Source organism: Mirounga angustirostris, unplaced genomic scaffold (genome assembly GCF_029215605.1).
Source record: "Mirounga angustirostris isolate CCGP_5_RB_7025 unplaced genomic scaffold, mMirAng1.0.hap1 SCAF_3, whole genome shotgun sequence".
Lineage (NCBI taxonomy): Eukaryota > Metazoa > Chordata > Mammalia > Carnivora > Phocidae > Mirounga > Mirounga angustirostris.
The window spans coordinates 160,849,716-160,866,380 of NW_026991711.1; the positions used below are offsets into that span (position 1 = coordinate 160,849,716).

The window sequence follows — 16,665 nt, forward strand, 5'->3', positions numbered from 1 at the left end:
ACAAGGTAATATGATTATTACGTTGACAGATGAAGAAACAAAGCATGTTGCGGTGCTATGGTCTCAGACTCTGTTTGAGGGAACTGAAGGCCAAAATAGGTGTGTTCTTGGAGTATCAAATTTATTGAAGATATGGGAAGAAAACATAGTGACAGAAACGCAGATATGTTGTGAGGTAAAATGCAGAGCTCACAAGAATAAAAAGGATTTCAAAGAATCTTTGTGCTTGAAACAAGCTTTGTGTCCCAGCTCCTCCCCCCAGGATTTCAAGTCCACCCTCTGCTAAGGAGTATTATTTGAGAAGCCCTAAAATTTTCCATGGTTCTTGCAACACGAGCAAGCTTCCAATGTGTTCCAAAAACTTGAAGGAATTTCAAAATCCTATTGAGAAAATGGATTTCAGCATACCAGATACTGTTTATAAAAGTAGCTCAATAATATTAATGAAGTCCTGAATGCAGTGAAAATGAAAGCTGTAAGAAACTGTCTCCCTCTACAGATTTCCAAAAGGATGGTGCTTTCAAAACATAACTTATTATTCTGTTTTAAATTTTAGGATCAATGAATCTTAGGATCTGATCTGGTTTTGTTTTTGCTTTTTGTTTCTGTGATTGATGTTTTTGAGGTGAAAATGTTAGTGTCCCCACAGAATATTGGCTTTAGATCTCCAGTTTTAAGGCTTTTTCATAATGAAAGGCTTTGAAATGTTAATGTGACTATATGTAAAACTCATCCCAGTGCTTGCTGATGCAAAAGTATTCATTTTCATGCACATTTGCATGAGGGTAAACTCAGAATTTATTGGTGATCTTGCACCTGCATTCCTATTTTAGGGCCCATTTATATCTATTTCTACAAAATCTTTTGTGTGAATGCCCAAGTTCTTCTCAAAAAGTACAATTATCCCTAATTGTTACCAGTCCCACAAATGATCCATTAAGAAAAGTCAGATCTGTTTAACTGAGTAGTCATTCATGGTCTGCTGACCCCTTTACTATCTGCTCACCAAGTCTAGGCCTTCAGAATTTCTTTTTTATGTTTGCAAGAGCAAAGTACTTTGTTTCAGCTTCCTGCTCAAGAATCATTTATTCATCCTGCAGACTTTAGTCCCGTTCCTATGTTGAATTATAATGGCAAACATATAATCAAAGGTATAAGTGCTAAATATGCTTCAGTGGTCCTTCTAGAAAAGGAACTTCTGTCCTTCTTTGTGTATTCCTTTTTTTAAAAAAAGATTTATTTGGGTGCCTGGGTGGCTCAGTTGGTTAAGCGACTGCCTTCAGCTCAGGTCATGATCCTGGAGTCCCGGGATCGAGTCCCGCATCGGGCTCCCTGCTCAGCAGGGAGTCTGCTTCTCCCTCTGACCCTCCCGACCCTCCCCCTCTCATGATCTCACTCTGTCTCTCTCTCTCAAATAAATAAATAAAATCTTTAAAAAAAAAAGATTTATTTATTTGAGAGAGAGAGCATGGAGAGGAAGGGCAGAGGGAGAGGGAGAGTCTTAAGCAGACCCTGTGCCAAGCGCAGAGCCCAACACGGGGCTCCATCTCACAACCCTGAGATGATGACCTGAGCCAAAACCAAGAGTCAGACACTCAACCGACTGCTCCACCTAGGCGCCTGGCATATTCCTTTTAAATAATGGACTGACGCATTCATTCAGTCCTCATTCAGCAAACGTACATATTGGGCACCCACTTTGTACCAGGCCGTAGGCATTGTGGACACAAAGAACTTTAACACAAAGAACTGTGCCATGATTGGAGTTGCCTACAGGGGCCAGGCTGGAAACATTAATGAGCCGAGCAGGGCAGGGAGTGACCATGGCACGCTGGGCGCCATGCTCCATCCATAAAGGGCAACAACTCAGGGGTAGCCAGTTGTTGCCACATGGGACTGTTGGCCAACTGTGGCCAGAAATTCCAGTATTTTAAGAGAAGCCAGAAATCCAGCTTCCGAGTGGAATCTCCTAATTTTCAAATGTGGACAATTAATTTGTAAAAGTAGTATGTGGACCAAACAAAATGTATGTACTCTACGGCCACACGTGATAATAGGCCAGCTTTTTGTGACCTCTTATCTGGCTGGGTAGCTGGGACATCATTCAGTAATATAGTGTCTGTGTTCAGATGGAGATTCTTTTCATAACCATCATGGGGACATGTTTTCCACCAGCCCCTCTGTATTCTGTAAGACGAAGGCACAAAGCAGCCTCTGCTCAGCTACAAGGAATTGTAAATGGGAGGCAAGGGGAGTCCTGGTAAATAATCAAAGCATGATTAGAGTAGTTTAGCAAACAGTTAGGCTTTATGAGTCATAGATTACTTATTCTGTTGACATCTCAACATTGGTATCAGCATAGAAAGATGATGTTTCTCAGTCTGTCTGCAGAATGGTTTATAGTGTGCAGGAAATCTTAACTCTTGATTGCTTTTGAACTTTTTTTGGGGGGGAGGTTTGAAGTGACTGTTTTTGACATTTATAAATTAAGAACCCTTACAGTCAGAAATCATTGTTTAGCTCTGCGTGTGTGCTGTGAATCTGGTCTAATAAAGCAATTGACCTTTGTTCAGCCAAGAAAGGAATGTGAATCCAACATGCATAGCATCTTCATTGGATGGACTGGTTTTTTCTCATAACTCAAAATGCTGTCCAAAAGAAATGAAGGCAGTTCATATGTGACTTAAAATTAGAGAACAAAAAGCTATCTTTTGGAAGATGAAATTTCATATTTAAATCTCACTGTATGTGTTAGTATTGCTTTTGAGCTTTATGATCTTTTGGGAAACAAACACACACGCACAGAAATTCACCTGTGGACTACTACATTTGCTTGAACCTTTAGGTCATCAGACAGACGTGTGAAATGTGGCACCAGAAAACTCCCTGGTGTCTTCTCTGCATGTGCAGATGCTAAAGAGTATACACAAATCCAGTCCAAGCGGGCTTTGACTCACCCTTGAAATTTTTCCATGGGGGACACTTAAAACAAAGACAAGGCACTCTGGTCTGGAACTTCTCTTTGGTTGCAAAAATGGAAACAGATCTGCAGAGTATCAAAAGCAGAGGCATTTTTTAGCCCACAAAAAGCTAATAAAGTAAAAATTTTATGTCATATTCCAGTAACACAGCTAGTTGCTCTAAATGAGTAAGTGTTAAAGTTCAGAGGGTCTGATGCTGTTAGAATTTAATAGTACAGCACATACAGAAGAGTGGTCTTTGCTTGGCGGACTCCCTATCTTTGCGATATCATTCAGACAGGATTTTACCAAACGTCTTTTTTTGGTGATACTTGTTTGGAGTAATGCACAAGTTGAAAAGTCCAAATTAAGGAAGTGAGATCAGACGCCAGTGAGGAAAACAAAGAAGACTGGGTGTACAGTGAATCCGAAGGGACCGTGTTTGATTTGGGGATTGGTGGATAAGAACATACGGAAGCGAGTGATCGGTCATGAGCACCGAGGGCAAACCCACCTCAGTAACCAACTTGGAAAACATAGTCGTGGTCCAACAGAGTGATCAGTGTGTGGAGGGAGAACCAATTCCAAGAAATTAGGTCATTTAATATGTTTAGATCTCTGGCCCTAACGTATTATTCTTTCTTATTTGGCAGTGGAGATCCTGACTGCTCGTCAGAAGAAAGCAGAAGAACTAAAGAGACTGACCGATCTGGCCAGTCAGATGGCAGAGATGCAGCTGGCTGAACTCAGGGCAGAAATTAAGGTCAGTTCTAAAATATCACAGCCTGAACCCTGAGCCAGAGATCTGAGCCCCATTCTGTTTGTTTTGCATCCATAGAGTGCTGCTCTCTGAGGATCTAACATCATGCACCCAGCTCTCTCTTTCACAGTGTTGAACTAGAGAATACAGAAGGGCGAAGAACCAACTAATCACCGTACTTAAGGATACTATGGTTTGAAGGGGTATATTATTACAGAGGAGAAGAATGAGCTATTTTCTTACTCAGTGGAGACTGACCCAAATAAACTGTATTCAACCATGTATTATAGCTGGAATGGGGGATATTATTTTCACCATATGTAATGTAGGTGTATGTATATAAACACTCGTACATGGGAACACACAGTGAGTATGAACCTAGTAGAACAGTAAGGATTCTAAAGCTAGCACAATATACAGCGACTTCTTTCCGGTACCCTTTTCTAGCTGACTTGCCCTTTTATTAAGAATACCACCCACAGATATGTATTTATTGGATCTCTACAGTTGCAAGCAATAGAAGCTGACCCTGGCTAACCTCAAGAACAAGTGGAATCTGAACGAATATGAGCGTAGCTCACCAAAGTGTGATCTGAAGACTCCAGGCTACACTTAGGCAGAAACCCAGGCAGCCACCTGGGGAACATAGACAGATGTAATTCCCAGACTCTCTTCAGGGCACCATTAGAATGGGGGACCTTCAGATGTCATCTCCCTTTGTGCCACCCCACCCGAGTCACATCCCAAAGAAGGAGATTCTGATTGGCCTTCACTTGGATCATAGACACCATTGGGCCAAGGGAGGCCTTGACTGACAGACCCACCAATACTGGATCTTTGAAACTGCATTGGGATACAGTTATTAGAAAAAGAAATGGTTACCAGAAGGGCAAAAACAAGTATCTACAACAAAACAGGGAGTTACAGTTTATACATTTTCCCTTATCCTCTTCTTTTTCCCTAGTACACTAAACATACAGACATATACACACACGCTCAGCGTCTACCCAGCTTCTAGGGTCTAGAGCACTTTCAGGACACAGTTGCTACTTGCTTTCTAAGTAGGACTGTCTGCTCATCCAGGCATAAAAGTGGTTGGGTGTGGTCGAAAGTGGCAAGTAACTTCAGTCCCCTCTGCCCTGGTTAGGCATGAAAGGGAGCCCTTTGGGGATAAGGACCTCCTCTGAGGATCCTGAGAAGTCCTAATGGTCTTTCCCTTCTCATCTGGTCTTTGTTGCTGCCAGCCAGTCCCTTGCAATGTCCTCCTGCCTGGTCTTTCTGCCTCCCCTATCTCCCTCCAGCCTGGTCATCCACCCTAAGGCCAGAGTCATAGTCCAGAGCAGATCTGATCTCCCCCCGTATGGCCTACCCTTCCCCTCAGAATAGAATCCACAACTGGACTCCATTATATATGTTCCAACCTCCGTGCCCCGCCTGGCTAGAACATCAAGTGAGGAATATGAAGTTGCCCGCTTCCGGGTCTGTTGACATCTGCTGATTCTCCAAGCTTCCTTCCTGCCTATTCAGACCCCACTCATCATAAGATGGTTAATGGCGCAGGCTTTGGAGTGAAACAGTCCAGCTCCTTGGGGAAATTACTCTCCAATCAGATTCCTAGAACCTCAATTCCCCCTCTATAAAGTAGAGATAATGACAGTACTGACTTCATAATACTGTGATCAGATGAAAATGAGATTATCTGTTAAGAATTTGGTCCATGTCTGGTAAGTGATCAATATATATTTCTTTAATGTTCCAGCACGAATGCTCCTTCTCACATAACACTTTCTCTAGTCCCCTTAGTAGGAAATAATTCTTCCCCTTTTATATTCCTCAAGCACCTACCACATTCTACCTTATATTATGTTTAGTGGTATCCATTTCCCCTGCTGTGCGGTAAACTCCGTAGCAAATTCAGGACGGACCGAGTCATAGTTATTTCTGTATTTCTCACTCTGTCATCTACACACAGATCTTAATTTTCAATGAAAAATAATCTCTGTTCCACTTCCTTTAACAGCACTTGAAATTCCTCCATTCAAGATCATGTTTTCCAATTACTAAAGGCTTTTTGGGCGTTCTGCTTCCCTATTAGGATCAGGAAGGGTAACACATCTTCTTTCGAGGGGGTAATACATTAGCAAGCCATTGCCATTGGCCAAATTAGGAAAACTGCCAGAATGCAACCCCAAAATCTGTAACAGGACAGAACATGCTAGAAGGAGGTAGAGGGGTGCCCAAGGTTAAGCAAGTGAGTCCAGACACACATTTTGCCCGATCACAGTTTTCTCCAGGTCTTGGGCAGGGGAAAAACAAGCCCCTCACATATTCCCAGAAGGAGAAGGTGATCGTGCTCCAGGCAGGTCAAACCAGGCCCGATTTAACAGCCACACAGGGGACAGAGCGGGCATGACTGGCCTCCTGCTTAGCAGGGTCAGTGGCACCGAAGAGCAGAGTGAATGGATCTGCTGTGTGCCTCAGTCACTCCCGTAACTGTGGGGCTCCTGTTTCACTTCTCTTTCCTGCAGCACTTTGTCAGCGAGCGTAAATATGATGAAGAGCTCGGGAAAGCTGCCCGGTTCTCCTGTGACATTGAACAGCTAAAGGCCCAAATCATGCTCTGCGGAGAAAGTGAGTTTTGCATACTTGCTAAATAATTCCGTGTGAGTAAGCTCGGTGCTATTTGGAGTTGACATGGGAAATGTCAGGTGTGCGGTCCCCCAGCGGGGCTAAAGCGAAGTCTGAAGAGATTTAATGATCTAAGGTCACGACACAAGTCACTAGAAATGTCAAGATTTGAACTTAGAGTCTTCAAATGCCACTGCCCGTCAGTAAATCCCCAGGATTTATGAAGCAGAACAGAACAGGTCAACTAGTCTGTATCTTCGGCAAACTTTTCTTAAGCACCGCCAGATAAACTGCCTCTCTGATTTCCAATAGCCTGGTTCCACAGAGACCTGTTACACTGAGAGCCAGTCTCCCTAACAAGTCTGGGAACATTCGGCTCTTGAGTCATAAAGGGCCCAGCTGTTGAATGCATGCTGCTCAGCGGTGCCCTGAGCCTCTCCTCTGGCCGGTTCTCTGTGCTTGCCGAGGGAAGTCTGCAGATAATGAAAGACTTCACTTCAACCATTAGCTTCAGTTTTGTTCGCTATTAAGCCTTAATTAGAGCAGTTAATATGCAACAAAGCTGGCTGATCTTTTTTTCTCCTACTCCAGCCCACCCATCGGGGGAGGGGGGGAGTGAACAGTGAAATGGCTTTAAGGACGGGCCCAAGGAGGAAAAGAAGGACTGGTGAGAGACGTGGATTACCCACAGCCTCAGAGTCAGCTGAAAATTTGAGATTTGGCTGCACTTTTTTTTTCTTTTCCAAAGTCGGAAGTGTTTTTTTTCCTGAGTATAAAAAAAGAGAAGCTTGATCTAAAAATTAGAGAACTGTATTAAATAGAACATGACATTACTTTTATGTATCCCTCGCACTTTTTATGCACGTTTCATTTGTGTAAGTTATATATTACATCTATCATGATACTACATGTTACAATTTATTATACTATACTACATAATACATAGTAATATGATTAGCTTTTATCATTTCACAGCATACGGTTGAGATTTTTCCATGTCAACGTATTTAACTCATAATTTATATAAATATAACTGACGTAACCAGTCGCCTGATTGTGGACATTTAGGTTGCTCACAACTTTTTCACCATTAAAATAACACCGCTGTGAGCATCCTTGTTCACGTATCTTTGGCAGTTATCTGATTTTCTGACTGCATTTCTTTTTTTTTTTTAAGATTTTATTTTTAAGTAATCTTTACATATAACATGGGGCTTGAACTCACAACCCCGAGAGCAGAATTCACATGCTCTACCAACCGAGCCAGCCGGGCTCCCCCTGATGGCATTTCTTTTCAATTATTTTCCTTTTTTTTTCCTTATGTGTTCCCTCCCTTGTGTCATAATCAACCCGTTTATCATTCTCAAACCCCAGCGTTTGCCCCATTTCTAAAAAAGCGCAGTCCGGTTCACAGTTGGACATTTAACTGTCCGTGCAAGTTTCCATTTTAGCCTGGTGATGAATGAGACCCTGTTGCCAAGTGACTGTCACTGGCTGAGCGGCGTGATGGGTGCAGCTTCAACCTGAGCACTCCCAGTGCCACCTCGTGGGACGGACCATCCCGTGCCAAACACCAAGGGTCCACAGGGGAGACCACCTCCCCTGTTGGAGAGAGTCGTCCTACCGGCTCAGCTTTGTTGAGAGACTGAAAACCCACAGCTAATGAACCAGAAAGAGTCATCTCTGAGACGTGGGAGATAATGACCGCTCCCCCATGAAACTGAACCTAGTGAACACTAGAGTCACTGAAATCCCCCCTGGCCACGTTTGGACAGTTCCCAGTGGGCTGTCACATCGTACCTATAAATGCGGGGACTAGAGATGCATCCCTGTCCTTTCCATTTCTGATGTTCTGTGATCCTTACTAGTCACTGCTAATCCTCTGGAAGAACCTTAGGATGAAGTCTGATCCAACACAGGTAGCAGAGAAAATTGCTTTTAAAAATTGGTGACAATTTTAAGATTCAAAGGTCTGACTGTCGAGCATGGCAGTCAAATTCCGGTGAGCGGTGAGAGGGAGGTCATAACTTCATCCTTGAGTGGTTCCCTCCAGCCCTGATTCGGCAACATCACATGAAATCATCCCACCCCAGACCACCTCTTTCAAAACCAGCAGGGATGGGGATCATCAACATTGAACAGACCAGCCCGCTGGGATCTGTGTGATTAGTCGCACTGACTTTGGCATTGGGATCGGTGCCCATCTGCAGCGGAGCTGTAGAAAATGGCATTGAGAAAAAGCAGATAAGTGGCTCTCGGGGAATCCGAACAGTGCTTTAGGGCATGTTTGGGGCCGGCAGGCCTGGCTCCGTCGTTGTAGAATATGCATGACCCAGGGTGACAAAATCCCTGACACCCAGCAGAACACGCACGTGTCCTCGTGCCTCCCGGTCCTCCTGCGTCTCCGCAGCACCCACTGGTCTAGCGAGCTGACGGCAGGCCCGGGCTTGGGAACGGGGAACCCGAGAGGCAGAATACACTCGTGCACGGGCATGAGAGGGTACGTCGAGATTTCATTCTCTCTTCCTTCTGTGGTTCCTCACCTAAGGAATAATATTACAGTCGCTCAGATACGTCTTCTTGTTTCCCGACTTGGATGATTATGCTGTAATCACAGTCCAGTGACTCTCACAGAACCCTGCTGGTCTCCCAAACACGAAAGTGCCCTTTCGAATGACATCTTTAAAAAAAAACAAAAAGCAAACAAAACAGTGTTTTTTGAAACTCCTGCCAGTGTCTCCCATCTGCTAAGGGGTTACTGAGGCAGGAGGGTTCATGGCACGGCCCGTAACGCCACGCGCTTTCTTGTTGCAGTTACACACCCAAAGAACAACTATTCCTCAAGAACTCCCTGCAGCTCCCTGCTGCCCCTGCTGAACGCCCATGCAGCGACCTCTGGGAAACAGAGTCACTTTACCCGAAAATCGTCCAATCACAACAAGCCCTTGGAGGGTAAAGCTGCAAACCCCAAAATGGCGAGCAACCTTCCCAGTGCTGCCGACAGCTCTCACCAGGCCGTGCCAGCTAATAAGCAGGTGAGCCCGTGTGGGGAGGCCGGCGTGCGCTGCCTCCGGGGGTCCTGCAGACCCCGGTGCCGGGAGGAAACTACCTGCCTGACGTCGGAGTCCTCTGTCTGCCAGCCGGCCTCACGGAAGCCCCCTGGTCCATCCATCCCCATTTCACAGGCCCTTTCCCAGGTGGACGAGGTGGCCTTCATGCACTTGGCATTAGCAGCGTCTGCCTGAAGGAGCCAGCTCTTCTTGTGCCTTCGAGGCCACCCCCCGCCCCCAAGCCCCGGTAACTGGCCCGTGTGCAGAAGGGACTCACACGGACGTGGGAACAAGATTCCGTACCTGGCCACTGGCTTTGTTGGTGAAAGGAAATCTGGCATCTGTTGGACCCTTGAATTCCCATTTATGTGTAGTTTATCAGTAAGAGGCCAAACTTAGTTCAAACTTCCCTCTCTTCTTTTGGGCTTATGGTAAAGAGAATATATTTCAAAGTGACATTATTAATTCCTCTCTGCCATAGCACCTAAAAATATAAGTGTCCAAAGGTCCCCTTCTTTCCTTCTGTTCCTCCACTATATGCCTGAGAAGTGATTTCCCCCTTATCGTCAGAGGACGAACAAGACATGGGACTTGATGATACAGATGTTGGGCATGCTATAAAGACACCTTTCATGGTCTCTAAGAAAGAGAGCTCAAATAAAGAGACGTTTTTAAAGCATTCCAAAATCCTGGTTTTCTAGCAAGTGCCCTGTTGGATTCTGTGGTCTAGGGTTATGAATGACACAGATAGGCATTTCTCTGGGCCCAGATGTCTTTCCCAACATCAAAACAGCACTTTGACAAGGAGCATTTCATATACTCCTGGGCTAAAGATCATAATTGGATCTGTTTTACTTGTCATCTAAACACATCTTCACAGCTTTTGTTCTTTGGTCATTATTAAACCCCATACGAAAAGTAAGTCTAGAATTTAGGCCGGGTTTCCCTTTCACTTCTCTAAAAACAAAAGAAGCCAAATTAATGCAATCTACACAGATACTTTTTCAGCTCACGGTTACCATTTCCAATAAAGCATTTCAGGCAATGGCTCATTGAAACAGAAATATACTTCCATATGGAAGTCAGAGTGCTGCAGACCCAGACAAGAAGGGCCCTTGGGGCAGGCCCTTCGCTTTGGAGTAAGCCCTCCCGGCCCTCTCCCAGCCACAGCCCTCCACATGGAGCAAGACTGAGGAGATGTCACTACTCAGAATCTGTACTCTCCCTTTGGGAAAGTGCTCCAAATACTCCAGATCCTGGAATTCTAGTCCCAGATGGCCCAAAGCCTCCTCTCAGGGTCTGTTTGGGCCACTTCCCTGGATATAGCACCCTGAGAGCCAACCATACTGCCAGTGTGCACATCCCTAGGTCCAGAGGGAGGATTATTTGTGGGGGGTGAGGATGAAGCTTAAGTGTGCAGGCTAGAGGGTCCACAGTCATGTGTGCAAGGCCCACTCACAATGTGGGAAGGAGTCAGAGCAGGGGAGAGACAGTATTCAGTCGTGCGGTTTATGGGCCTGCCCTTGTACTCTTGCCCTGGGGCCTGAAAGATTAGGGGTGGGTCTGCCCTAAACCTCTACTATCCAGGCACAAAGCACCAATTTAGAACTTTATATGTTTGTAAGTCATAAAATCACACATTTTATTTTTTTTTACTTTTTTTTTTTTTTAAAGATTTATTTATTTGACAGAGAGAGACACAACGAGAGAGGGAACACAAGCAGGGGGAGTGGGAGAGGGAGAAGCAGGCTCCCCGCCGAGCAGGGAGCCCGATGCGGGGCTCGATCCCAGGACCCCGAGATCATGACCCGAGCCGAAGGCAGACGCTTAACGACTGAGCCACCCAGGCGCCCCAAAATCACACATTTTAATAATATAAATTTGATTTTCAATAAAGGTCTCTGTTCATGGAACAACCTATTTATGAATCTTGTCAGGAGACCATGCGCGAAATGAGAATGGCTCTGTCATTTTCTAACTGTAGACCTTGGGCAAGTCCCTTAAGTTCATTATCCTCATCTATAAAATGAAGCAAATAATAGCAACTATCTTAAAGGGTGAGTGTGATGACACATGAGATGGTCCCTTGCGGGAGGCCTGGCACACTTCAAGCACTCTGTGAATGTTGACTCTTGTGGACCTCAAGGGGTTCAGATATCCTTCCCTTGTACAGGGACAGACATGCGGACCATTGCTTCCTCTCTACTCTTCCATTTATGTTCTTGTCTGCTGATTTGTTGAAGGTTGCCAGTTTTCCAGGGTGATGCTTCAGAACTCGTGTTGGCTGAGAACTACAAAAGTTTAGAAGAAGAACTAATCACCTGTAGGAAAATAACGTCACCTCTACCTCTACCAGGATCTACCAGATAGACCCCATCCTTGTATCTACCAAGATAATATTTCTAAGCTATGGTATTTGTTTTGAGATGAAAGTAGAAAAACTGCTTTAGAGAAGAGAACTTACAAGCTAAATTTTAAGCAGAATTTTACATTTTTCTTATATATATAATGAGAATTCATATACATAATCTATTTAGAAGGTCCAAGAAATTTTCATGGTAGAGAATCATCATTGCCCTGCCTCTGTGTTAACGTTTCATTCCATTATATTTTAGGCATACCTTATGGGGTTTATTTGGTTCTGGAATTGTCTCTCTTAGACTTCTGAAACCTCTCTTCCTGTCGGTGATTTCCTTGGAGTTCCGCTTACAAGACAGTCCACTGTTCTTTTAAGCTTGAGGATTGTATCAGCTTGACCCCATTTGCATGTTGACATATTCCTCTAGGGTATGCAAAAGCTTACCTGTGGCTCAGAGGTTTGGTTTCCCTGATGTCCCCTGGGGTTTGTTGGCATCTAATACCTATCTCTTTTCTTTTTTTGGCAGAATGGGTCTTCTAGCCAAAGACGAAGATTTAATCCCCAGTACCATAACAACAGGCTAAACGGGTCTGCCAAGCCGCAGGGCAGTGGAAATGAAGCCGAGCCGATGACAAAGGGCAGCAACCGCCACGAACACAGAAGACAGCCACACAATGGCTACCGTCCCAAAAACAAAGGCGGCGCCAAAAGCCAAGAAGCCCCCTTGGGGACAAAGACCCCCGAGGCCGCAGCCCATTCGGAGAAGCCCCGGCGAAGGCACACCGGAGACAGCTCGGAGGCCAGGCCTTTCCGGGGTAATGTCGCTAGGGTTTCACAGTGCAATCTCTGCCCCACGAGAATAGAAGTTTCCACGGATGCTGCGGTCCTCTCAGTCCCGGCTGTGACGTTGGTGGCCTGAGCTAGGAGGGAAGGAAAAAAAAAAAGCAGTTTTCTCTCAGTTTTGGTTCCCTGCCCGAGGTGCTGACCCAATTCGCTGCCAAAAGAGAGTCAATCAGAGTATACAAACCCTGTATGGTTGTGTCATCCTCTCTTAATCATTTTTACTAATTCTAATAATCAGCTCTAGCTTGCTTTCATAACTTTCATGGCTTTGCTTGATCTGTTGACGCTTTTTCTCATCGAGACATTGCAGCATTTTAGCCAGGCGGTATTTACTCGTTTGTGAGGAAAAGCCAGGTGTGGCCAGAGAGCAGAGGCTGGTAGCAGCCTGTGTCCTAACGGTGATGTCAGTCCATCGCTTGTCTTTAGAGAGTTAATGTGGGAAAAGAAAAATTCTTGCTGATCAGACAAACGTGATCTGCTGAAGACACATGCGCTTTTGTAGAATTTAACATCTGGTGTTTTTCTGAAAAAAATATATATACATATATTGCTTTATTTGAAACAAATTAAAATATGCTGCATTTGACACCTGGCTTGCTTTTCTTACTGATGCCCACTTTACTGTTCAGTGTAGGACTTCCGCGGAAACTCGAGCGATTGTGGCACAGAGCTCTCCGCAATACTCTTGCTCTTGGGACAAGTACTTCTTCAGAAAAAAACAAGGCCTCACAATGGCTCTGGCCAGTACATTGCCCACATATAGGTGGGTACGCACCCCAACCATCCTAGACACCATGTGGGAGTTCGGAAAACTTGGTTGCAAGAAACATAAAGCTCAGCCCAGGCTCGTTTAAACAATAAAGACAATTTATTGGTTCAGTGACTGAAAAGTCCAGCAACAAAGTATGCCTTGGGTCCAATTTGGTCAGGACTCCAGCTCATTTCTCTTGATTAGCTCAGCTCTCCTTCCTCCTTAGGCTGACATTGTGTTCAGAGTGATGGCAAATAGCTACCTTGCTTCTCGGATTCAAGTCCATCCCCTGCACTGTCCAGAAGAAAAGAGAGGCTCTCCAGGTAGCATCCCCGTGGAGCAAGTGTCCTTGTCAGAAGTCCCTGCAAAAACACTCTCTGCGAAAATCATTGGCCCAGATTGCTGGCAGGCTTGTCACTACACCAATCAACCAATCACCAAAATGGGGGAGGGAGCAGCAGATAAGATGTACTAATTAGTGTAGACTGATCGGATCCCAGCCCTGGAGCTGGGGTGTGGCCAGCTCCCCAGAAGCACAGGGGCCCTGTGGGAAGGGCTATGGTTTCCTCAGGAAGGGAGAATGGATGCTAGGGAGCCCAAGCCCCAAAGAACCCCAAATCCCCTATCTTTGACTGCAGGGCAGCTCAGTGTGGGCCCTGCCTCCATCACCTTCCCTGTGTCCTACAGATTGGTTGGCCTCTTTCAAGTGCACATGCTGACTTTCAGCTCAACATTAACATTTTTTCTGGCAACCAGCTTCAGTGGTTCTCTTGGCACAGAGCGGCCCCGAGCAGCTGAGCCTACTCGCCACGCAAGCATCCGTTTCTTTTGCCAAGCGCAGGAGGATGTTTGCTTTCTCCGTGGAGAGCTTTCTGAGGTCTCTGGGTGTACCCAGAGATTTAACAGGAATTTTAAATGTTAAGTCACATTCCAGGAAGGAAGGAAGAGTTGTTCGTTCAAATAAGAAAGATAAATGTGCAGGACTGCAATCCCTGTTTACTCCATCTGAGGCCCTGAATTTATATTTTACAAGACAGAAGGACTTTGCACAAATTTTGTGTAGCAAGATTTGGCCTGCCACTGAAAAATGTCAGTGTATATGTGACAGCTTTAAAGATGAGTCCAATAATTCTTGCAACAGAAAAACACCGGGTTTTCCAGCTCAGGGGTGCACCTTTCTTCGTTGGCGTCCGCCCCAACCACTCTCAGCCTGGACTGCCTCACTGGCAAGAACACATTTCCAAGCACATTGCAAATGCGCCCAGGTCACAGAAAAGAAAACAAAAAGAGTGCTAAAAAGTGTTCAGACCTAATTTTGGTTTTTCCTAGATTTTGCCTTTCTTATGAGGCCTCGGGCATGTGAGCCTTTACTAATTTTCATGTTTGAAATGGTAATTTCAATATTATAGTGCAAGTTAGGCCATTTAAATACCACACTACCTCTATTCACGTGCAACCATTGTGATCTTAGCTGGGTAGGAGACTGCCATTCCTTGAAAATGTTTCAAATTCCTTTAAAAAAAAAACCCACAGGCACGAGCACTCTCCTGTCTGTAGTTAATGCACAAGAGCTGGAAGAATAGATTCCTTGCTCTTAGACATTTCTCTAGTAGAGGTTAAAACATTTTAATACCCATGAAGATTGAATAACTTCAAAACTCACCTACATTGTACCAGGACTCCATCTGTGAAATTCAAACCTCCCTGTTGGGTTCCCATTACATTGCAAATTTATATTCCGTTTGAGAACCTCTGCCTACTTCAGCTCTGTCCCGTTGAGCCTCTCCGAGGGGTGCTGAATACAGCAAGGCTTAGAGAGTTAAACACAAGTCATGCAAAATTCACCCTCAATAAAAGATGTACAGGAGTCCGAGGGAAGAAACTAGAAACATGACATAGCCACTTTAAATCTCAGTTCGCAAGTAGTTCAATTCTGCTGGCGTCAGAAAAAGGGATTCTAATTAAATATTCCTAGGGAAGCGACACCAAATGAGGTTAATGGGAAAAGTTACCAGACCAAAAGCGACCTGCAGGGCGCCTGGGTGGCTCAGTTGGTTAAGCGACTGCCTTCGGCTCAGGTCATGATCCTGGAGTCCCGGGATCGAGTCCCGCATCGGGCTCCCTGCTCAGCAGGGAGTCTGCTTCTCCCTCTGACCCTCCCCGCTCTCATGTGCTCTCTCATTCTCTCTCTGTCAAATAAATAAAATCTTAAAAAAAAAAAAAAAAATTCAACTTGAAAAAAAAATAACAGTGCAAAGGTAGAAAGCTCTGATCAGGGGCGCCTGGGTGGCTCAGTTGGTTAAGCGACTGCCTTTGGCTCAGGTCATGATCCTGGAGTCCCGGGATCGAGTCCCATGTCGGGATCGAGTCCCATGTCGGGCTCCCTACTCATCAGGGAGTCTGCCTCTCTCTCTGACCCTCCCCCCTCTCATGCTCTCTCTATCTCTATCTCATTCTCTCTCAAATAAATAAATAAAATCTTTAAAAAAAAAAAAAGCGACCTGCAGATTTTTGCCAAAGTTAAGAGATTTGGGAACTGTGACTCTGAAAGCCTAGATCTGAGCCTCGATTTCAACGTAATCATGAGACGAGGGAATCTAGGACCCGGTCAGTTCTTTTTCCTGGGGCAACTGGGATGCGGGAGGGGGCCGTGGAGAAGGGGAAACTGAGAGAGTGACCAGACAGGCAGATGCCTAAATTCGACACCACCTTTGACTGAGAGCTTCACCCTCGGGCGGCTTTGCCTTCCTCCTTCCCTTTTTGCACTGTCCCCCTACCCTGTCTGTGTAGAGTGCCCTCTTGTGTCTAGAGATGGTAAGATCTCCACTTCTCTAGGACATGCTGATGAGAGCATCCTGAACTATGCATGTGAGGGCACATTTGTTCCACTGGCTTCAGAGGCCATAGCTAAAATTCTGGCGCAGTTGGGCTAGGACTCCAGATTTCCCCCAGGCACCAAAAAATGACGCAAAGGAGAAAGAACCAGTGACCTGCTCCCACATTTCCTAATCAAACTCCTCACCACCATCCAAATCAGTCCGCAGGCTAATACACTGCTCCAGCATTTTCCTAAACGTACTGAGCCATCGTAACTGCTCCAGTTTGGTGAGAAAACAAAAATGAGGTGTTGCTAAGTCCCAGGCAGTCTCTTCTTACCTCAGAATTTGTAGCACAATTTTAATACTCTCCATTGCAAGCTATTTCAAGGAGTTTTTTCTCTTTTTTATCCTTTTGCTTTTTCTAACAAGGCTTTATAAACCCCAAGGCAGTTCTCTGTCTATTCTTAGTTTCCAAGAACCAGGTCCCCAGTCCTT

At 45.1% G+C, this 16,665-nt stretch overlaps 1 protein-coding gene across 9 annotated transcripts in view; it reads left to right on the top strand.

Annotated features, from left to right (window-relative positions):
- Positions 1–13,186, top strand: part of SPATS2L (spermatogenesis associated serine rich 2 like) — a 165,589-nt gene extending 152,403 nt beyond the window's left edge. For all 9 annotated transcript variants that reach the window (XM_064586883.1, XM_064586882.1, XM_064586880.1 and 6 more), the window contains 4 exons: positions 3,614–3,723; positions 6,249–6,351; positions 9,163–9,383; positions 12,284–13,186. In XM_064586883.1, coding sequence (XP_064442953.1) covers positions 3,614–3,723; positions 6,249–6,351; positions 9,163–9,383; positions 12,284–12,676 — 827 coding nt within the window. In that variant the 3' untranslated portion in view covers positions 12,677–13,186. The remainder of the gene's footprint in view (positions 1–3,613; positions 3,724–6,248; positions 6,352–9,162; positions 9,384–12,283) is intronic.
- Positions 13,187–16,665: the final 3,479 nt, after the last annotated feature.